Raw genomic sequence first — 24,487 nt, forward strand, 5'->3', positions numbered from 1 at the left:
CTAATGCATAATGAAAGGTGCAAGGGGGGATTAATGCAACTCAATGCAGTTTTTACTTTTTAAAAAATGTAATTTAAATAAACTTCTTACAAAGCAATTTGGAAATGGCACGTAAAATACACACAAGCAAGGTCTTCTGGGTTTTGGTTTCTTGCTACATTGCTCTTAAAAGATCTGGACTAATAAAACAAGAATCCAAACATTCTTTATATCTGTAACCACACACATCGTCATACAAGATATATCAAATAAATATGCTTGAAGAATATAAAGCAACAGTGTCAAGTCATATCAGCGGGTCAGTAATACCCCATTCAGCTTCCCTTCCAAATGTCCCTCTTTTAGCCAAGGGGATAACTATTCCTAATAACCAAATATTAAAGTTTGAAATTATCTTTGACCTTTCTTCTTCCCCAGCACTTTTTAAATTCAGTAGTAACTGTCACTCTTTCTTCAAACTTCAGATTTATCTCCAGCTCTTCAATCTTGAATTTTATGCACACTCATCTATTAAGGCATCCCTTCAGAGAAACACATACTTTAATCCATTCTGCTTAGCGCCTTTTTTTTTCCTTTTTCAAACCACTTTTTTGTCTAAAGTTCCTCTACCCCCATTTAAAGAGTCACCCATCAGATCAAGTCCAAATTCCTCAGACTGAACAATTACTTAAAGCCATCCATTATGGGATCCATTTCACCCATTCACATTTATTCCAGAGAATTTGCTTAAAAACTACTTAATTTAATCAGAGCAGAGCAGATCACTGATGTTTACCAGCAAATAAACAAGTTTACTCTCTCCTCTATACACAGGATCATGCTGAAGATTCGCCTAGACAGGAATGCTCTTTCTTTTCTCTTCACAAATGTACTCAGTCATCAAATATTTACTCATCAAATAAGTGCCAGGCACTCTTCTAGCTGACTGTGAATAAGATAAAGTCCCATCCAAACCTTCAAAACCAGATAAAACCACACCTCTTGTGACATCGGCCCACAGTGATATTTCCTTTTTATGAACATAACCTATAATTAATTTCTTATAATTTAACAAATGATTACATTTTTAAACAAGCCTACCATCTCTTATTCACAATTTTCCAAAAGTCTGAATGCTTGAAGTAATACCAGGTTAAAACTTCATTTTTCCCTTCTATTCATATTTCACCATGATAAAAGTAACTTCCATACCAAACCTATCTGGAGCTGTTATATTATACACAGTGTATGTCCTATATGATGTTTCTGAACATAAAAAATCTATATTCCATACCACATCCAACCTCAGAATTTCTAATAAAAGAATTGTGAATCTATGCCCCACCTTCTCTCTCCAAATATTTAGAGATATTATCTGGCAAGAGATGAGGTCAACCTTAGTTTTTGTGTTTTTTTTTAATAGATTTCATAGTGCCTTGCATAGAATAGTTCAGCATGGAATAAGGTATGGTAAGATTTGATTTGACTGGAAACAAATTTAGAACACTAGAAATAAACGGGGTTTGGCCAAAACAGACATTACAATTATAAACTGAAAACTTTAAATTAAATGTCCACATTGAAATAAATAAATAAAATAAATGTCCAAATTATTATAACTTTTTGAGGCTATCAAGGTTCACATGCAGATATCATGGCCACCACGCTTTTGTGTGCACATAACAAATGAATGGAGAAATCAATGAGTGAACTGAATAAATGACTGATAAGTTGGCAACTGGATGAATTAGTAAAAGGAATATGGAAAGAAAATAAAAGAGAAAGAATCGGTAACTAAAGAAGAAGGGCTCAAACTGGAACATAAACACTTGATAGTAAGAGATCACTAAAAAGGATTTGGGGGAGCGGATGTAGCTCACGTGGTTGGGTGCCTGCTTCCCATGTATGAGTCCCAGATTCAATCCTCACTATCTCCTATCTCCTAAAAACAAACAAACTAAAAAAACATCATTGGGGAGTGGATGTAGTTGAGGGGTTGAACGCCTACATCCATGTACAAGGGCCTGGGTTCAATCTCCAGTACCTCCTAAAACAACAAAAAAAGGATTTTGCAGCTGTATGATTCTACAGAAATAAATGATCAGAATCCATCACTATATACTAACAAATATTCAGTTCCATCTAGTAACCAGAGTGCTTGGCTTTGAATGAGGTACTTAATATTTGTGGAGTGGCTGAATCATTTATTTGCACTTGTATATGTTGACAAGAAGGGGGAAGTCATCAATGATCACGCTCACATGTGCAGGAATTGCATCAGAAGACTGCAACATTTCATTATTAATGAGGCATGTGTGCAGATGTACACATGCGCACACATAAATATAAATTTAGATTTAGAGATCCTACCTTCATTGCAAAGAAAAATTCTCCTATGGGATATGTTTTTATAATTATAAATATTAGATAACCAAATCCCTTGAAAGCTTCTTGGAAATAAAGCAAAAGGGAAAAAGCACTATAGATAAATGATTAGAAAATCTTGTGAGGAAATACCTAGCAATGAGACTAAGAAAGACATGATAAAAAGGTAACTCCAAGAAAAGCAATAAAGAGGCTCACATATACTGTTTTCATTTCATAGATGAATCACAAAAATTTGGTAAGTTCCTGTAAATTAATGCTCAATAAAATTTATAATTAATCTTCAATTTTAGATGGTCAACCACCACACCAGGGAACCAAGAGTACCTACAACTGCAAGCAGAATTGCATCCATTATCCAAGTGGAATCTAAGCACCCTCTTGATATAGAGGTGGTGTGGACATCACCATCCTAGGGTCCACAGGATGGAGGAATAAAATATGAATTAGAGTGGACTACTGATATTCTACTATGGAACTACTGTGACTAGTAATGGAAGAAACTGTAGCATTGGTGTGGAGAAAGTGGCCATGGTAGTTGCTGAGGGGAGGGAGAGGGAAGAAGAGATGTGATGTGGGGGCATTTTCAGAACTTGGAGTTGTCCTAAACAATATTGCAGGGACAGATACTGACATTATATATCCTGCCATAACCCACTGAATGTACTGGGGGAAAGTGCAAACTACAATGTAAACTATTATCCACGTGCTGCAGCAGTGCTCTAAAATGTATTCACCAAATGCAATGAATGTGCCACAAGGATGAAAAAGGTTGCTGATGTGGGAGGAGTGGGGTGAAGGGGGGTCAGGGGTATATGGGAACCTCTTATATTTTTTGAATGTAACATTCTGAGTGATGTGTGTATCTTCAAAAAAATACAATTAAAAAAATTGATTGGGTGGGGAGTGGGGAGTAGGTTATATGAGAACCTCTTATGTTTTTTAATGTAATGTTATGTGTGATCTGTTAACTTTTAAAAAAGATAATTAAAAAATAAAATTATTTTAAAAATCCTCAATTTAAATAAAACTATGTCTAAATATCTGTGTAAAAATATTAAACATTTCCTATCCACTGAGTAATATAAAAGTAAGCAGGTTCATACACAAAGATACCATTCTAAGATACTGAGCAATTTATAACATTTTTAAGATTCTGTCAAAAATGCATATTTAGATTAAATTGGTTTTTAAACATAAGTAGAGAGAATCAAGAATGATTTGCTCTATTCCATCAAAGGGGCATAACATTCATCACCATGAACTTTAATAGATGTTGTATAATATTAGCATAATTCTAAAACTTTGGAAGAAGAATGCACTATATTAACCCTTACAGTGCATTAAATAATGCAAAGAACAGGGTAAGAGACAATTCCTAAACATTAGGCCAGTTAAAAGATAAGTGATAAACTCTAGTTGTACTAAGATGAGAAATTCAAAATGATAATGAATAACATTCCACCTTCCTGGACCTTGTCTCCCTACTTACAAAAAAAACAACAACACAAATTTGTTAAAGCTGAAAAATAAAATATAAATTATTACAAGGTAAGGTTACTACAATCCTGCAAGCTCCCCCTGACTCTACACCTCTTAGCTGTGTGACCTCCAAGTTACACAACCAGTCTCTCGATGCCTTAGCTTCAGCATCTGAAAACCGGAGTTAATGATAGAATGGGGTTATTTTGAAAATTTAAGGAAATCATGTTTGTAAAGCATTTACATGAGCCTGATTCATACCAAGCACTCATTAAAAGTATTAATTAGTAGCATAAAACTCCAAATTAATTTCAAAGTAGCTAGACACTCTACGTATAGAAGTCACCCAAACGAAGTTTTTAATCCACACAATCCACTTTCATAAAATTAAGCACAGGTTGGGAAGAGAGTCAAAGTTTGATTTAATATAAATGACTCATAGAAAATATAAGTCACCTGCTCACCAATAACATTTCTAATCTCTCCCCCAGGATTATACATAATATTTGGAGAGCAGGTAGAAAAACATTACTGACAGCTACTATCTGCATTTCCCCACCTCTGCATTCGCACTTCACTTCCTTGTTGGCCTTCACCTAGGCCTTTTTTTATAAGTCCGACTGATGAATAGTCACCCCCAGCCCCAGCAGGTACATTTAGGAAAGGCCTTATGAATTCATTCACCTGGTCTTTCCACAACCCAAACAAACCAGGGACTGGGTGCAGAAAGCTGACAGCTTGGCACCTGAGCGTGGCTGTGCCTGCAGAGGCTGGCTGTCACGCCTACTTTCCATTACGGCTCCCATTCCAGCATTAAGGGAGAAGCATGGAAAATGTACAAGACAAATATCCAGTTCCAGGTCTAAGTTAATATTTTTGGAAGTACTGATCATGTTTAGGATTCATCAGACATATCCAGGCTTGACTCTAAGTCTCGTCCTTTCCAATACAAAAAGCTTATTAGCTACTACTTTTCCACTCGGGTTGAAATGAACTGCATATTCCCAATGCTATGTGTGGCTGGTCTCATTTCCAACATCAAGCCCAAGCTGGAAAGAGAAAGCATTTGAGCTTCACCAGCCAGCCCCTAGATATTGCTATTCCTTACACATCCACCGAAGCCGCTGGGCAGAGTGCCTAGACAGGGGCTGAAAGAAAGTTATAGAACAAAAGAAGGTTTCCCTTTTTATTAGTAACACTTGGGGTCCCAAAGCCTCCCCTACAGTCTGATATCTATCTGTGCCAGAATCTAACAGAGGCACCAGCTACCGCTGACTCAATGTGCCCTTCCATCTTTCCTTAAAAGTCGTACCTGGCAAAAGGAACATCTCACAGTCTCTAGTCCTTATGGAAGAATTCCACTTCCCTAATACTACTGATATGCGTTGTCAATAGACTTGCACACTCTCCCTCTCACCGTATTTCCACTGCCATAGGATACTACTGACTTGGAATGAGGAAGCGGGAATCCAAATCTCAGCGCTGCAATTTTCTAGTCTGTGACTTGCAGCAGGTTTACCCTTAACTTGTTCTTAGCCTCAAACTCCTCGTATACAAGAAAACCTAATAAATAAGACATATCTGCTCAACTATCTACTAAGTTATGGAGAGATCAGGTGACAGAGAGTCTCTGAAAACATAAAGTGCTATATATTAGGATTTTAAATTTAAAATAATATCCAGGTGGAAGTTCCACATTGACTTTACCATCTGCCATAAGAGATCCCCTGAGATGTTGCAGAGATTCTTAGCAAAGGGAGAAAATCTTTTTTTGAGTTGTTTCATGGATTGTGAGATCCATGAAGAAGATATGAAAAGAAGGCAGGTATAACTTTAAAATACCCTGAACGCTAAATGTGGATGAACACTTCAAAGAGTATTACTTAAATCTTCCTTCTCTTCTTCCCTCTCCTATTATCCACAAATAATTTCAAACCTACTCTGTTCTTTAAAAATTTATCTGCTCTTTATCGGCCCAATGGATACGGCATCCGCCTACCACATGGGAGGTCCGCGGTTCAAACCCCGGGCCTCCTTGACCCATGTGGAGCTGACCCACGTGCAGTGCTGATGCACACAAGGAGTGCTGTGCCACGCAGGGGTGTCCCCCCGCATAGGGGAGCCCCGTGTGCAAGGAGTCCACCCCATAAGGAGAGTTGCCCAGCGCGAAAATGCAGCCTGCCCAAGAATGGAACCACACACATAGAGAGCTGACACAACAAGATGATGCAACAAAAAGAAACACAGATTCTGTGACCCTTATTAGCAGTCACAGAAGAACACACAGCGAATGGACACACAGAGCAGACAACTGGGGGGGAGGGGGAATAAATAAAATATAAAAATAAAAAAGTTCACTGTGGTTGAGAGCATGGGCATTTAAAAAACTCAACATGGATTTCAGTTCAAGTCTGCTGCTTTCTAGCTCTAAGAGTTATACAAATCAAATATATTTGTATAATATAGTATATGTAATATATCACCTCAGCTGCTTATGTAAAATGGTGAGAATACCCCCTGTCCCCAGGGTTCCTATGAGAAGGGTCACTTAAAAAATATCAAGTACAAACTGGCTACTATCTAGCTTTTTGCCTTTCCAGTCACTAAATGCAGTAGTTTTTTCTTGGTCCTCCTTCCTTAACTTTCTAAATCATTTGACATAGACTCCTCAGGCATCTCTCCCCTCTCTTGGATTTCTTGACACCACCGTCTCTTGCTTCTCCTGCTACCTCTTTGACTGTTCTATGTCTCCTTCACTGATTATTCTTCCTCTGATCCCCCAAATGCAAGGACCCCCAAAGATTCCTTCCATCACCATCTTGCCTCATCATCTTCCTGAATGACTTTTCTGGCACTCAAAACTTCATCTCTCAGTAAGGGATGCCCACCATCTTTGTTTTTATCTGATATCTGTCAGGTCTTCATTCCATTTCTCACAGATACATCACAAGTACCTTGAACTTGGTGTATCTAAAACCAAGATATATTTCTCGCAAGTCTACTGCTTAGAACAACTTTGATTTATCCTTGTCCCTTACCTCCTATATCCAAATGGTCACCAAATTCTGATTTTCTAACAAGTCTCTCTTTTCCTATCTTTCCACTGTCACTGCCCTCATTTAAATCTTCATCATCTCTTATCTGGATTATTACCAAAACTCGATCCAGCCATTTGGCTTCTATCACCCCACCCCTACCCAGACACCTAACAATTCATTCCCTATCAGAGAGTTGAACACACAACACACCAGCTCATATCTGTTACTGGCTCACCACTGCCTACAGAACTGAAGCAAACTGTACAGCACAGCACTCAGGATTTGCCACATTCTGGTCTCAACTCCCCACACAGCATCTTCTCCCATTGCACCCACCCATGCACTTCTGCCACCATTACACCAGGGATATGTTTACTCCATTAAGCCCTGCACTTTCCAAACATAACACCTTACCCAGGCTATTGCTTCTGTTTAGGATATCTTTTTCCATCACCCCATCCCCCACATTTTCCCTCATATTCCTCTATGTTTTGGTTCCCTCATTCCTAAAGCAAATACCATACAATGAGTTGGCTTAAACACTGGGAATTTATTAGCTCACTGTTTTGAGGCTAGGAGAAATCCAAATCAAGGCACCATCAAAGTGATGCTTTCTTCCCAAAGACTGGCATTACAGGGTGGTCTCCTAGTGATCCTTGGTCCTTGGTGCCTCTGTTACATGGCAATGCACATGGCAGCCTCTCCTAGCCTTTCCCTTCTCTTCCAGGTTCTGTTGACCTTCAGTTCTTGCTTTGTGTGGCTTTCTCTTTCTGTGTGTGTATTTCATTCTGCTTATCAAGGACTCCAGTCATAGGATTAAGATACATCCTGACTGATGTGGGTCACACCTTAACTGAAGTAACCTCATCAAAAGTCCTGCTTAGGTTGGATTCATACCCACAGGAATGGATTAAGTTTAAGAACATGTTTTTCTGGGATACATAGCTCCAAACCACCACATTCTGCATCATAGCTAAAAGGCAGCTCTATTGGAGGGTCCTTGTGACATGAGAGTTAGAATAAATCTCTCCTTCTTCAGCACTCACACTCTTGTCTTGCTTCCAGCTGGGCACTTTAGCATTTATATACTACCTTGGATATCAGTCACTTCTCCATATGCCTATCTCCCCACTAGACACTGGGAAATAATTTTCCATTATCTATGCCTTCCATGGTTTATCTCTCTCTTTTATCCAAGTCTTACAAGCAAAGTCCTTTGTTCCAGACCATCTTTTCAAGGACATTTGTATAAGGAACAGCCTTAGAAAAAAAGAGTATAGTTGTTTATGGCCTTGGAAAATGGAAAAAAGTGTCTCTTTCTAGAGAAAAGGGCAGGCATGGTTGCTACCCATTATAAGATTCAGATTTCCTACACTCAGAGTTCTTTCTCTGCTGGAAGCACTGTTGCACCAGGCCCTCTTTGTATTGTCCTATGAGAACTGGGGCCCAGGGTACCAGCACAAAATGCAATACTCTGGCTACTGAGAGTAATAAACAGTCCTTGGTGTCTGATCCAGGAGTCTTGTGTCCTCTACCAGTTTCCATGAAACTGCGGCAGGCTAAGTTGTTAGTTTGAAAGTCGGGTAAATCTCAGAGCCTTCACAGTTCTTTAAACTAGATGGAGTCTAATTTTCAAGACTCCTTCATTTTTTCTTCCAGTATCTTCCCTGTGGGAGTGATGACTGAAGTCTATCACACATGTGGCTGGGACAGGAAAGTATTAAGATAAGCTAGAATGGATCGGGCAGCAGTTAAATAAAACCAAGTCTTATTTTCAAACTCATCACTCAATTCAAGGTTAAATGGTGACAAAATTTTTGCTCATATAAATTAGAAAGGTGACACTTAAACTCAAGGCAAACATTGGCTGCTTCTTTTTGCAAGAATCCCTTTCATCCCTTCTCTACAGATATCTTAATATTAAGAATGACTAATGGTGTCTCGCTGCTGCCATCTGCCTCTCCACCTCAGAGCAGCTGCAGCATCAGGTACTAAATCAATTCTAGGCATCCCTCAATGTCGTTTGTTTGTTTGAGTTTGTTTGTTTGTTTGGAAGGGGATGCTTCTGAGAGAAAGCCTGAGATAATCTAAAAGCCATGGTGTTGTTCCTTAGCCTCTCCCCTCTCCCTGTTGCCTTCTGGCCATTTCACTTCTCAAGGATCCACAACACACAAAAGGAGCAGGAAATTTACCCAAACCAGTAAATTTGGTTGTTTGCTGCTCTTTAGAAGAGCCACATAAAACTACTAGATAAAGTGAATTCAGATGATTTATTTTCCTAAGTAAATTGCTACTAAAAAACCTAAACACAGTTCCTCAGTGATCCCAAAGTCATGACTCAATAATGGGACTACTTCATTATGAGTGGCCTCAATTAATGGAATTTATCCCTTTTTCTTTTAGTGTTTTTTTTTTAAGATTTATTTATTTATTTCTCCCCCTCCCTCCATTGTCTGCTCTCTGCAGCCATTTGCTCTGTGTATTCTTCTGTGTCTGCTTGTATTCTTATTAGGCGGCTCCAAGAACTGATCCTGGGACCCTCCGGAGTGGGAGAGAGACAATCATTCTCTTGCACCCTAGTCTGTTGCATCTCTTATTGTCTATCCTCTTTTTGTTGCGTCATCTTGCTGTGTCAGCTCTCCACGTTGGCCGGCACACCTGCGCTGGGCAGCACTCATTGTGCAGGATGGCACTCCTGTACAGGGCAGCACTCCTGCATCAGCCAGCACTCCTTGTGGCAGGGCAGCACTCCATGTGAGCCAGCTTGCTACACAGGCCAGAATGCCTTCACCAGGAGGCCCAGGGTATGGAACCCTGGACCTCATAGATGGTAGTCAGGAGCCCAATTGCTTGAGCCACATCCGCTTCCCTGGAATTTATCTCTGAATATGCAACTCACGTTTACTGAGCACTCCATAGGTGCCAATGTCCCAAGCATTCTCTGTTAATTCTCACAACAACCTTATGAAGGAGATCCTACCATCATCTCCCTTTAGAGAGGATGAAATTAAGGCATCAAGGTGTTAAGTAGTTAACCTGCCATGGTTGCAGAGCTAGTAAAGGCTAAACTGATATTCCAATCAAGACTGACTTCTGAGTTCATGATCTTCACCGCTATGCTAAAAGTGCCTACAGAACACTGCAATAAAATGCCATGGACCACATCAGAATTTGACACAAATACACAAAACCTAGCATGGCTATTCTGCAGCAACAGAGTTTTCACCAGGTTTTTTCTATCTAAAACTTCTCCAGCACAACTTGAAAATACACCTTTGTCATTCTCCTGTAATTATCCAACCCCCAATCCCAAATATACCCAGAAGCAAGGTGATTTATTGTAATGAACTGATTAAGTTCTATTAATTTTCTGTTCTCCTATTATGGAGATCTGTTAAAAAGGAGGAAAGTGGATAAACCACAGGTGATGGTGAAAAGAAGTCTCATAAGGACGCATGGAGGCTCCAGTCTGGAAAAAATAAGTCATGGGATGGACAACAGAAAAACAAACCCTAAACCACATGGACTAGGGGTAAATGAAAAGGAACTTTCAGGGAAATGCCATCTTATAAGATTGGTTTTTTTAATTTAATTTTAATATTAAATTTATTTCATTTAATTCTATTAATTTAACTCTACCCTTCACTTGAAAGCTAACAGCTTTTCAGAGCTCTTAACAAATAAAAGGCCTAATTGAAAAAATGAATATTCAGCCCGAACTTGCCTGGATTTAGTATTTTGGTTTTGCATTTGCATTTCTGCAGACACTACAAGACTCCTCAGCTCCCTCCCACACAAGACTGTCCTCTATTTCCACCCACACTCACCTCACACCCATTCTGATTAAAAAAGAAGAGTGAGAAACTAGTTTACTTGCTGTAAATTTCCAGGGACAGCTGTTCTTTATTTTCCTCATTTTGCATATAATTTGCCCTTGGCAATTTAAGATTAATGTGTAATCATGGTAAAATATGTTGCAAATTCACCTCGGGCATCTTCTCCACTACCCCCTCCCTCAGAAACCTAAAGATTAATACTGAAACTGTGCGTTATAATCTTTTACTAGAGCCCATCTTGAGCTCCCCTACAATTCCAGAAGTGCTCTGGAAGGAGAAGAATACATACGCCAACTTCAGTAAAATTATCCAAAAATCCAAAGTTTTGCTTTTCAAAGAGAAATTCATTTTTACATGTGACAAATCAGAGACTGTCACATCTTATATGTGGCTTCCTACTTCCATCCCATGAGTTCACAGCTTGTTTCAATAATGAATTTGATAACTGACAGCTTGCCTAGACTAACATTTTAATGCCATACTCTAGAAAATTAAAGTGAATATTCAAATTATTCACATATGGAAGATTTTTGAAGAGAAACTTCATAAACAAAAGTAGCATACAAATTTAGTTTTAAACCATAATGATTATTTAAAAAATAGCAATCAAAGACATTTTTAAGCACAAGAGTCTTACTTTTGTTTTGCATGTTTTACAGTGCATGCACCTGAAAAAGCTAGGAAGTGTCATGCAGTTTCAGGAAAAGATGATGTCTTGAGGGTGGAGGGTGGTTTAGAGCAGGGAAGGGAAGTTATTTACCTGAGGAAATGATGTGATTACTCTCCAAGCTCTGAAACCACAAGACCCTTTCACGTGAAATATGATGCTTCTTTCTATATATGTCTAAAATATTCTCCATGATTCAGGAAGATGGTGACAAATTCATAAAGGATTGACAATCAATCCTACCGTTCTTATTTGAAAGTACTAATTCCAAAAACACATATAGAAGAATATATTCTTCCAATAATTTGTTGGAACATATAATATTACCAACATGGCATTTCAGTCAAATACCTGAATACTCAAACAAAAAGCAATTGTTTCTTGAGTACTTATTATATGTGCTTATTATATGTTCCTAAAAATGAGAAGAGGGAAGCGAGGGATAAATAAGACATTTTTTCCATCCCAAACAATTATTAATGTTCCAGAAACAAATTAAATACACTTGAAATACAAATGTCCATACCAGGTAATAAGTGCCAAATGAGAAGCACAGACATTTAGTATTAAAAAATTCAAGGGAACGAGGAAGAAGAGAAAGGATGAGCTACATTTAGGGAATTATCTACTATATACAAAAACTAGGTCTTCTTATCGTCACAAACCCTAGGAGGGTAGACAGAGTGAACTCTCATTCTAATTTTTATGGAAATTAAAGGTCTGGGACATTAAGTATCCTCCCAAAATGTCTTTATTGTATCACATTGGAGGTTCAACCACACAACTCCTTACCAGCCAAAGGAGAGGTAAATGCTCCAGCAGTCGTTGGGGTACCTCCCTTTCTCCCGCTCTTCTCTCCTGCCATTCTTGCCAGTGACTCCTAGCCCCAGATACATCACATTTTTTTAAACATCTATGCTTTGTGTTATGTGTGTATATTTTTTTTATTACAGCAGTTGAAGGTTTATGGACAAATCATACAGAAAATAGAGAACCCAGGCGATGCCCGCTCCCTCCACACACATACACACAATATGGTTTTCCCTATTACTAACATTTTGCATTAGTGGGGTAACTTGGTTACAGTTCATGAAACAACATTATCATATTATTAACTATTGCCCATATTTTACATTACAGTTCATTCTTTGGGTTGTACAGTTTAATGTTTGGAGGTGTTTTTTGTATTCTGGTAACATATATACAACCCAGAATTCAATTCAGTGGTATTAAATAGATTCACAACGTTGTGTTACTATCCCCATCACCCATTACCAAAACTTTTAAAATCACCCCAAATAGCAACTCTGTACTCATTAAGCATTAATTCTCCATTCCCACTCCTGCCCCAGAATGTATATTCTAATTTCTAATTCTATGGATTTACTTATTCTAATTATTTCATAAGTGAGATAATACCATATTTGTCCTTTTCTGCCTGGCTTATTTCGGCAGACTTCCACAAGAAGTCTTCAAGGTTCATTCATGCTATAGCATAGCAGAACTTCATTCCTTTTTACAAATGAATAATATTTCATTATCTGAATATACCACATTTTGTTTATTCATTTATCAGTTGATGGAGCTCTTGGGTTGTTTCAATCTTTTGACCATTATAAACATTAGTGTGCCAATATCTATCTGTTCAATTCCCTGCTTTCAATTCTTTGCGGTATATATCTAGCAATGGATTTGCTGGTTCATATGGTATTGTATCCTTAACTTTCTGAGGAAAAACCAAACTGGTTCCACAACAGCTGCATGACTTTACATTCCCACCAACAATGTTCCAAGGTTCCTATTTCTCCACATCTTTGTCAACCCTGGCTATTTTCTGATATTTCAATAGTAGCCAGCCAGTTTATAGGGTGTGAAACAGTATTTCATTGTGGTTTTGAGTTGCATTTCCCTAATGGTTAATGATGTTGAACATCTTTTCATGTGTTTATTGGCCAGATGTACATCTTCTTTGGAGAAATTCCCATTGAAGTATTTTATCCATTTTTTAATTGAGTTGTCATCTTGTTATTGAGTTGTAGGATTTCTACATATATTCTGGATATTAAATCCAGACATGTTGCTTTCAAATATTTTCTCACATTGTATAGGGTGTCATTTTACTTTCTTGATGTCTCTGATGCACAAAAGTTTTTAATTTTGGTGAGGCTCCATTTATCTATATTTTCTTTTGTTTACTGTGCTTAGGTATAAAATCGAAGAAACCGTTGCCTAATACAAGGTCCTGAAGATGTTTCTCTCTTCATTTTCTTCTAGGAGTTATACAGCTTTGGTTCTTATGTTGAGGTCTTTGATCCATTTTGAATATATTTTGAATATGGGTAAAGTAGTGGGTCCACTTTCATTCTTTGTATGTGGATATCCAGTTTTCCTGACACCATTTGTTAAAGAAACTATTCTTTACTCATTCAGTGGACTTGGCAGGCTTGTCAAAAATCTCTTGGGCCATAGACTTAAAGGTTTATTTCTGAACCCCAATTTGATTCCACTGGACTATATCTTTGTCCCTGTGCCAGTATGACACTGTTTTGATTATTTAGCTTTGCAGTAATTTTTAAAATTGGGTAGTAGGAGTCCTCCAAACGATATTCTTTTCAACACATGGCTATTTGGGGCCCTTTCCCTTTCAACGTGAATATGATGATTGACTTTTTCCATTTCTCAAAGAAGGCTGTTAGAATTTTGATTGGGATTGTACTGAATCTATAAATCACTTTGGGTAGAAAAGACATCTTAACAGTCTTCCAATCCATGAACACAGATTATTCTCCCATTTTGGGGGGTTTTCTTCATTTCTTTAAACAATGTTTCATAGTTTTCCATGTACAAGTCCATCACATCCTTGGCTAAATAGATTCTTAGATATTTGATTCTTTTCATTGCTATTATAATGAAATATTTTTCCTGATTTCCTTTTCAGATTGTTCATTACTAATGTTTTGAAATACCACTGATTTTGGGGTATTGATCTTATAACCTATCACTTTGCTGAATACATTTATTAGTTTTAGTCGTTTTGTTGTATTGAGTCCCACTCTCTTCTCTGCCCCAAATGCCCTCCTTCAAACACCCCACATATGGCAGTCCTCAGAGAAGCTGTGAGTGGCCAGTGTTTCAGAAGTCCGGAAGGAGCAAAAGAGAATGCTGAGCCATCTTCTTCCAGAGAGCGGCAGAGTAGCAAACTCCATTGTGAGTGAACACAGATTATGGAGGGTACACGGTAATGTTTGTTCCTAGCAAAGCCAGGAGAGTAGAGAAAAGGCTGCATGAAGCTAATTGAGAATAATGAGGTATTTCCCCACAAAAGGGCAAACTACCCTGGGGCACTGGGAAAGAGACTATGTGGGAGGGTTGGGGCAAAGCACTTTGGTGACTAGAGCTGCCATAAAGACTTCCAAATTTGCCTTGAATCACCTGCAAAGCATTTGAAATTTTAATCCACCCTTCTTTGGCTTCTGACAATGATAAGTGAGCACTTTCAGCCATTTTGCTATTTCTTCTCTTAATCTCACTTTTTAGGTATCCCTTAAACATACTACCCCATAACCACTATGCTCTCTCCCATAATCCAAAAAGCCACAAGGATCATTACCCAGGGCCTTCAAAAACCCTGTGCCCTCAGGAAGTCTCTCTTATAGAGAAGCAGAAGATTAGAAAACCCCTCTCTCCACATGACTCCACTGTTCTGCTCATGTTGTTCTCCCCTTGTCTATAGCAGAGGTAGAGCCTCCAAAGATTCTTACTCAGTAGGTCTGGATTGAGCCCAGGAATCTACATTTTCAAACAGTTTCCATGTTGATCCTCATGTATGTCTTCAGGTTTGCAATCGACCCCTGAGTTTCCTTGAAACCTTCTTTGTTTCCTGAAGTAAAACTTGAAGATGTTATTCCTTGCAGTACTCTCATCCTACATGTTCAACAAATACCTAAACGTGACTACTATCATTTCTGTAAAATTACTCAGATGTATCTATTATCCAAATCTATTTGGATACCAAAATCTATTATCCAGACTCTTGTTGTCTTACTTATAGAATACTCCAATCTAGGCAAAATTCTTTAAGTCATTCCACATATACTACTAATACTATTTTTCATATTTACCAACTTAAGCCTGCTACTTTGCTATCCATCACCTTCCAATAGTCATGCCTTTCTTCCACAAACACAAATGTCTGGGTCCCTGCTTTTCCTCTGTTTCATCATGCTTTCTTTCCAATCAAGTTTGGCTTGTCTCTGCCATAAAAAACTATTCTTCCTCTCCTACCTCTACATCCTTTACCGGCTTCTCAAAATGTCAAAATATATTCTCTTGTTCTTTAAATCTAAGGAAGCCTATTCCTAAAGATGTTTCTCAATTAACATCAAGTACTTTCCAATCCAGCAACACATATTCAAATTTTCTTAATCAATGCAAACTTGAAACCATTTTATTTCCTGGTATACTTCAAATGCTTACAAATCTCTATTTTATCTCCATTAATAGAACAAGGATTCTGTATAACCAACCTTTAATGTGTATCTCAAAGACCCAGAGCAAGGTTACATACCCTATAATTGCTCAGTAAATACTGGTTGACAAGGTTCAGATTACAATTAGAGTTTAATTATGATAAGTCATCTTTTACTGAGACAAGGAAAAGAAAGTTGCACTATTTTCATCAGAAATTTTCTATTTTGTTTGGTTGGGTTTAAGTTGGGTTATCTTTACCAAGAACTTAAGAGAAAAGCTCCCCATATAGCATGATAAGATAAATATAAAGATAACAATCATGCATCCCATTTCCTCACTACACAAGCCATTGTTTCATTAGGACAGTGGTGTCTAAACTGTGCTACATGCTAGGATTAAATAGGTTTTAAAAATCCCAGTACCCAGGTGAAACACCCAATATCAATAAATTTAGCCTGGCTAGAGGTGAGAGCAAGGCATCGGTATTTTTTAAAGATATTCACATGATTCTAATGTTTAGCAAAGTTTGGGAATAACCACTTCAGGAAGTCCTTCTACTTGGTATACATAAGCAAATAATTTCCTAGTAGTAATCACAGATGACCTGAATCCCCTAAAACTAGGCACATATCATTAACAAGTATTTGTTAAATGGATGAAAGGTCAATTGACCTGACTTCCCCACATTCCCTAACTTCATGTGCAAATCACTCTTAGGAAATGAGTGAATTTGAATGGTTAACTGATACTGCTATTTTAGTGAAATGGGGTTTGCTCTCATCTCAAAATAAGAGTAACTGTTAAATAGTCCCAGGCCACAATAAGCCTATATTAGTATATTTTAAAAAGATGCTATTTTCTTAGAGTACTGAGGCTACAGTAAATTTTAGACATTTATCTGATGCTCACAAATAAGGTTGATAAGAAAAATGTCAAATATCATTAAAAAAATAAAACATAGGGAAAAAGTAAGCTAACTGTTTTAACGAAAACATGAACATTTTCAATGAGAGTAATATTTAAAACACTGAACACAGTGATTAGAAACTATTATTCACTCAGATTTCAATAAATGCCTCCAATCACTAGGAATGTAGCACCAGTGCACAAGAGTCATTAATGTTGTTCACCAAATATTTCCAGCTCTCTACCTGTTTTCAAGCACATGATAATGTTGTACTTCCCAGACCACTGAGGTTGAGTAGGGGCATGTGACTATCTGGCCAGTTAGTTTGGAAGAAATGTAATTCACTTCAAGGCCAGTGCATTTACCTGCTGGATCAAGGTCCTGCAAAGCTTTCTTTCCCTTTAGCAAGGCAACTTTTAAAATGGTGGCTGTTCCATAAAGCCCAGGTATCTGAAAGACGAGCAAAGCCCTCTGAACTGAACAATGCTTCATGAATGAGAAGTAAGTTTTGCTGTTTTAAGCCACTGATGAGAGGTTTCTTATTACAGGAACATAAGCTATGTTGTGAGGCAAGACCACTTACAGAATGAAAGAGACCAAAAGCACCGACAGTTATCTGGGGGAAATCATGACAAGCAATATTCCTTGAAAGAACTTCCAAATTTAGGAAAAAGCCTCGGAAATTCTATTAAATCTTCGTAACTTTTAATAATATGATCTGATAGTTGATTCTTTTTTTAACTCATCAGTCTATTTCTCTATTAAAAGAAAAATGTTTCAGTAATGGAAGAGTTTTGGGTTCAAAAGATTTGAAAAGGAAAATGTGGGGTTTTTTTTACTTAAATAGGAAAATCCAATTTCAAATATGCAAACTCATTCTTCTGCTTAAAACACCCAACTATTTATATATTTAAAATAAAAACATATTCGGCACATGCAGAGTTCAGTGTATCCATTCCAATGCACATAACACTCCATAAAAGTACACATACCAATCAGAAAGCCTTCTAGATAGAACTTTATCTGTTCAAGCAGAATCAAGTATGTATAAAACATATCCTTTTGAAAAATAATTTATCAGAATAATAAGTAAGCAAATGATATAATTATAGCTCCTAACTTAAGAAGCTCAGGAAATAAAAACAGAAATATGAATGCTGAATTGAGAAATACGAAAATTACAATATTTTTTCTAAATTTTAGAAAAACTAGGAAAATGAAGAAATTTGTCAGTTCAACCTCAGTGCAAACTGAAATGAATGAAAATCTGATTAGCCTGAATTGCCATTATGAGAGAGTATGAGAGAAACAGCCTTCTGTGGGTTAGGTTTATTGATGGGCAAATCCCCAAATCATAAAACAGGTCTTGGCTTTGTAAGAAAGACCTTGTTTTGGCAGAAAATGTGAATGTACTATCTCATTCCACTCAGTCATCCAAAGTAGGACTGGAAGGTACAATATATGAGAGTGAATTAATTTATCCATACTTCACTAGGTCTCTAAACAAAAAGGTCTTCAACTTCCAGAAACAGCCTGTTTTGCAAGGTTCAATATTGGTTTTTCTCTAAAGCCTGTTGGTATGGCTACAAGGTACAAGGGCCCTATTTTTCCTTAGGGACTAACAAAGGAAAAGCCTTCAAGCTTTTGGTCTTGAAATTTAAAATGGGAACAACCACAATATCTATCAACAAGTGAAAGGATAAGCAAATTGTGGTACATCCATATTATATACTACTACCTAGCAATAAAAAGAAATGAGCTAAGACAAACAACATGAATTTCAAAAGCATAATGCTATCCATCAACAGATGAGATAGATAAACAAATGTGGCATATACGTAGGATGGAATTCTATTCTGCTATAAAAAGGAATAAAGTCCTGCCATACTACAAAATGGATGAAACTTGAAGACAACATGTTGAGCAAAATATGTCAGATACAAAGGTACAGATAATATATCCTTCCACTTGTAAGAAACATATAGAATAAGCAAATTCATAGAGACAGAAAGTAAATTAGAGATAACCAAGGGCCGGCAGGGGTGGTGAGGACGGGGAGTTAATGGTTAATGGGTACAGAGTTTCTGTTTGGGGTGATTAAAATGTCTGGTAATGGATAGGGGTGATAGTGATTATACTTATTGCCACTGAACTGTACACTTAAAAATTGTTAAAATGATATCACAACAAAGTTAAAAAAAAAAAACCACTTGTGTGGCTATAAAAGGCAACATGAGAGATTTTTGTAGTGATGAAAATGTTGTGTCTTAACTGGAATGTCAACAACCAGGTTGTAATACTATACTAAAGATTCAAAAGATGTTACCATAGGGAGTATCTGAGTCTGACAAAGGCTGCAAATGCAAAAATACGAGAAATGGGTTGGCTTTTATAATGGGAATTTTATTTGGGTAAAAACTTACAGTTCCGAGGTTGTGAAAATGTCTAAATCAAGGCATCATCAGAGATGCTTTCTCACCAAAGTCAGCTACTGGTGATCCTGGTGTCTTGTTACGTGGCAAGGCAAGATGGCAGCAAATCTCTGCCTAGGTCCCTGCCTTCCCCTCCAGCCTCATGGTCTCCCACAGAGCTCAGCTGTGGGCTATGAGGCATACAGCGTCTCTTCAGCTTGAGCTGCTCCGTGGGCCCAGGCTCTTGGGCGCTTCATGCTTCAGCTTATTCTGCTAGCGATCCTCAAGTCCTCTCTCTCACATGGCCAGGTCAAAATGGCAACTTCCTTTCTCTGTGTTTCTCTGTCTTCTCAGATATAAGAGCCAGCCAGGGAGCAGAGATCCAACCTGAGTCACGCCTCACTGACATAGTCCAATCAAAAGCCCTTAAGTGATCTAATCAAGCAATCTAATCCAAAGGCCTCTTAACTGAATTTAATGCAATCAAAGCGCACCAGTCACAGGAATGGATTAGTTCAAGAACAATCTTTCCTGGGATTCCCAAGATTCAAGCTATCACAGGAAGAAACTGGATAAATATCTTTCTATATTATTCTATATTTCTATATTCTGTATTTCTATATTTCTATTCATTCTATATTTCTGTATTATTTTATAATATTCTATTATATATTCTATATATCAGAAAATATCTTTCTATATTATTTTTTACAACTGCATGTAATTATACAATTATTGCAAATAAAAAGTTTAATTAAAAAAGCATGCAGGAAAGCAGACTTGGCCCAGTGATTAGGGCATCTGTCTACCACATGGGAGGTCCATGGTTCAAACCCTGGGCCTCCTTGACCCGTGTGCAGCTGGCCCATGCACAGTGCTGATGCGCGCAAGGAGTGTCCTGGCACGCAGGGGTGTCCCCGCATAGGGGAGCCCCACGCGCAAGGAGTGTGCCCCGTAAGGAGAGCCGCCCAGCGCAAAAGAAAGTGCAGCCTGCTCAGGAATGGCGTCACACACAGGGAGAGCTGATGCAGCAAGATGACGCAACAATAAGAAACACAGATTCCTGTGCCACTGACAACAACAGAAGCGGGCAAAAGAAGAACACACAGCAAACAAACACAGAGAAGAGACAACGGGGGGAGAGGGAGAGAAATAAATAAAATAAATAAATCTTTTTTTTAAAAAAAGCATGCAAAATAAAAAAGCAAAATGGAACAGCTGTGACTCCAGTGGCTGAGTGCCTGCCTCTCATATAGGAGGCTTTGGTTTTGGTTCCCGGTGCCTTCTGAAGGGACAAAAACAACAAGCAAAATAAATGAGGAACCCAGCTAAGGGAAGCCACTGTGGCTTAGTGGTTGAGCACCAGCTTCCCACATAAGCGGTCCCAGGTTCAATCCCTGGCCCCCAGTACCTCACACACACACAAAAAAAAAACTAAACTAAAAATATTATATCCTGCATGATTCCATTTATATGAATTGCTAAAAAAGGCAAAACTAGAGTGATAGAAAGCAGCTCTGTGGCTGCCAGAGGCTGGGGAGGATTGATTACAAAAGGGCACAAAGGAACTACTTGGGAAGATAGAAATCTCCTATGACTGTGATGGTAACAAAAAGATTATATGCATTGTCAAAACTCATCAATGTGGGAAGCAGTTGTTGCTCAAGCAATTGGGCTCCTGTCTACCAAATAAGAGTTCCAGAGTTCGATACCCAGGGCCTCCTGGTGAAGGCAAGCTGGCCTGTGCAGTTAACTGGCTCACATGAGTGCTGCCCCATGCAGAGTGCCACCCCATGCAGGAGTGCTGCCTTGCACAGGTGTGCCGGCCAACACAGAGAGCTAGCGCAGCAAGATGACACAACAAAAAGAGACACAGAGGAGAAACAATAAGCAATGCAACAGACTAGGGAGTTGAGGTGGTGCAAGAGAATGATTGCCTCTCTCCCACTCTGGAAAGCCCAAGGATCAGTTCCAAGAGATGCCTAATGAGAATACAAGCAGACACAGAACACACAGCAGGTGGATACAGAGAGCAGACAATGGAGGGAGGGGGCAGAAATAAATAAATAAAACTTAAAAAAAAAAAAATCTAATCAATGTGAGCACTTTTAAAATCAGTGAGTTTTACTGTATGTAAATTATACCTCAATAAAGCTGGGTTTTTTTAATGGAGGTCCAAAGGACAATGGAAGATGGAGAATATCTTAACAGTACTTGAACAAAAAGTGATTAATATTGGTTTCCCAACACTGTTGATTCTTCTAATGATTCTCATTTCAGTACTGACTTCAAACTTTCATGTATGAGGGAAATACATAAGTAAAAATGAAGAACCCACACTCTCAAATAAATAAACTGATCTCTGATACCTAGAATATGCTCTTTTATAGTAAAGTCTTTCCTTCTAAAACACTTAACCAAGCTATGAGCATTTTAAACGGCTTTTAGATTTTACATACCTACAGCCTTTCATGAATAAAATGATTCAGACATATCATGTTACCTCGTGTCTCAACTGCACTGATGCATTTTCTGAGAATTGTGAATCCCATCTGATCCAACTGTGCACCTATAAGAAACAGTTAGAAAACATAAAGGTCACAATTAATTGTTCATATGTCTCTTCTTTACAGGAATAGGAATTTCTTTTCTTTAACTCCAATCTAATGTTTGGTTACTACTTAAAAAGAAAGCTGAAAGCCACATATTTCCCACTTAAGAGACGTATAACAGAAATTCATATATTTAGAAGAAAACTTTCTGAATTATCAGGAAATTTATTAGCAGTATTTTAATTAAATTCATAATTTAAAGTATTTTTAATTAATAAATGTAACATACTTTAAACAGCAAAAAAAATAAAACATTGCAAATACTTAGAGGAAGCTATCTAAAAACAGTTAAGATACTCTGTCAAAAACATCCCAAGGGAAGGAGCTGTGGCTCAATCAGGTGGGCTCCCGTCTACCATATGGGAGGCCCTGTGTTCGCGTCCCAGGGTCTCCTTGTGAAGGCAGGCGACGCAGAGAGCCAACTCAGCAAGGTGACGCAACAAAAAAGGGAGACAAGCAAAAAAAAGAAGGGCGCACAGCGAATGGACACAGAGAGTAGACAGCAAGCGAGTCGCAAGGGGAGAGGGGAAATAAATAAAAACAGACACAGAAGAACACACAGCGAATGGACATAGAGAGCAGACAGCACGCAAAAAGCCATGGGGCGGGGGAGGCGTTTAAAAAAAAAAAATTCCAAAAGCAAATAAGTCAATAACAGGTATATGTTTGTATACATATACATATATGAATAAATGAATGATGGTTCTTAAAATTTCTTGAAAGCCCCAAAACACAAAACTTTCTTATTGAAAGCCTAGAAAAAGTTTTAAACAGAATTTTAAAGATATTTTAACGATCATCTTAAATTAAAACTTTCATATTTTATACCATGTTCTAAGTTTTAAAATAATATTTTGTTATTTTCATGAATTTAGAACAGATGATTCTTATAAAGAATACTTTGAAAATATAATTACATATTTTTTCTAATACAGATGCTTGCCTACAATTTAAACGGCATGTTTGTGTATCCTGAAAAAAGATAATTCATGTTTCAAAAATTAAATCAGGAAAAATGAGTAGCCTTAGCCTCTCCATTCAGAACCTAGGGACTAGCAATGCTAACTCACAGTTCTCAGAGAGGAAAGCATGAGCAACTCATCAATACAGACTTCACAGTTTTTCACAGGGCTAAGCCTGAGGAGAATTCTGATGAAAACAATTGGGTAGTAGTTTACTGTTCAGGATCCACTATTCACAAAGCTTTATAAAATTCAAGTACATCTTTACACTTAGCAAAACTACATGTTTTCATTTCTCCATTTTAAAAAAACTTGGAAAGAGAAAGAGGATGGAGGAGAAAGAGGAAGGAGTCAACAGTCTGACAGCATGAGCACAAAGTAAGTCGTGAGAAAAGGAGAAAGTCATTTTTATAGACTAGTACTTACCTCCTTCTGGTCTTGGGATAGCTCTACTAAAACTATGGAACAGCTAGAAAAGAGAGAATAGGCAACAATGTTTTCAACAAATCAACAAAAATGACACAAGTAGGCACACTTAGAACCATGCAAAAAATACATTTTCATAAACCTTGAATTGTTTAATACCATACTATCCTGTTCTCAAACACAAAAATAAATAACAAATGGGTACTGCTCTAACTTTGTCTCTCAATTCCATTGTGCTGTGCTAAAGAGAGGTAGTCACTAGCAAGAACGAGATGAAGGGACGCTGTTCTTAAGTGTTCAGTGTTATAGCTACAAAATGACCAAAAAACTGCTGCATTCTAACCAATGAGATGAAGCTCATTTTTCACCATTATTTCTAGAACTTTATATTCACAAAAGATGAACCTGCCCATACTTTAAATAACGATAATACATTTGAAACAACAAGGTGGTAATTCCAGGTAGCCTCTAAGAATTCTAGCACTGACCCATTATTTGGAAGGCATATAGCACCTTCAAAAAATGAGCAATGCCCCATACAAACACACAGCAGAATACTGTCTTTCTGAAGGTTTGAGTTTGTCTGTGTATCTGTAAGCTAATCATTTGGCTTCTTCCTCTAAAGGGGAGGTTATAGACATGTCTTCAAGCCTACACTCTCATTGGCACCAGATTTATTTCTCGGTGACTTGGTCATATGGTTGCTTTGCTATGCAAACTCGCTTTTCCATCTATTACTCTGGACAGATATGTTCTAGTCAGTGCACTGTCCTTACTAAAGAAAATTACAAGAACCTGGTTTGGCTCTCAGTAACCATCAATACTGTAAGTACTCTCAACTCCCCAGCTATAACTTTTGAGAACAAATTAAGAATAGAAAGAAAGAACCCTGGGAGCCCTTGTGGCTCAGTGGTTGAGCACAGGCTTCCCCTATATGAGGTCCTGGGTTTAATCTCTGGCCCCAAGGTCTCAAAAAAAAAAAAAAAAAAACTCTTATATTTTGCATCTATTTACAAAATACAACATTTCTTGGGTTTTGATTTTTTAAACACCACCTTATTGCTGCCCCACCTCCTGGCACCCCACTTCCTATCCCCTCACAAACGTGCCCTCTACTACCATTAGATAACTTTCTCTTATGGCCCTTTCATAAGCTCTATTCTGACACTTCTGCCTACTTCCTGTATATGACCCCTCTTCCACTTTTTAAAATTACGTTCTTTCCTTTATCCAAAACCTGCAGAAATGGCAAATGCTTTCCAGACACAGCCCACCCAATACTTACATTGGCAGTTCTTTTAGACTCACAATA

The 24,487-nt window shown here is 37.9% G+C and overlaps 1 protein-coding gene across 3 annotated transcripts in view; it reads right to left on the reverse strand.

Moving 5' to 3' along the window:
• ARHGAP10 (Rho GTPase activating protein 10) overlaps positions 1-24,487 on the reverse strand; it is a 337,104-nt gene that overhangs the window by 141,704 nt on the left and 170,913 nt on the right. For all 3 annotated transcript variants that reach the window (XR_011648553.1, XM_058284486.1, XM_058284541.2), the window contains 2 exons: positions 23,176-23,218; positions 21,679-21,744 (listed from right to left, as the gene is read on the reverse strand). Coding sequence is in view for 2 of the 3 variants with exons in the window: in XM_058284486.1 (XP_058140469.1) it covers positions 21,679-21,744; positions 23,176-23,218 (109 nt within the window). In the remaining variant the exon portion in view is untranslated. The remainder of the gene's footprint in view (positions 1-21,678; positions 21,745-23,175; positions 23,219-24,487) is intronic.

Source organism: Dasypus novemcinctus, chromosome 1, assembly GCF_030445035.2.
Source record: "Dasypus novemcinctus isolate mDasNov1 chromosome 1, mDasNov1.1.hap2, whole genome shotgun sequence".
Lineage (NCBI taxonomy): Eukaryota > Metazoa > Chordata > Mammalia > Cingulata > Dasypodidae > Dasypus > Dasypus novemcinctus.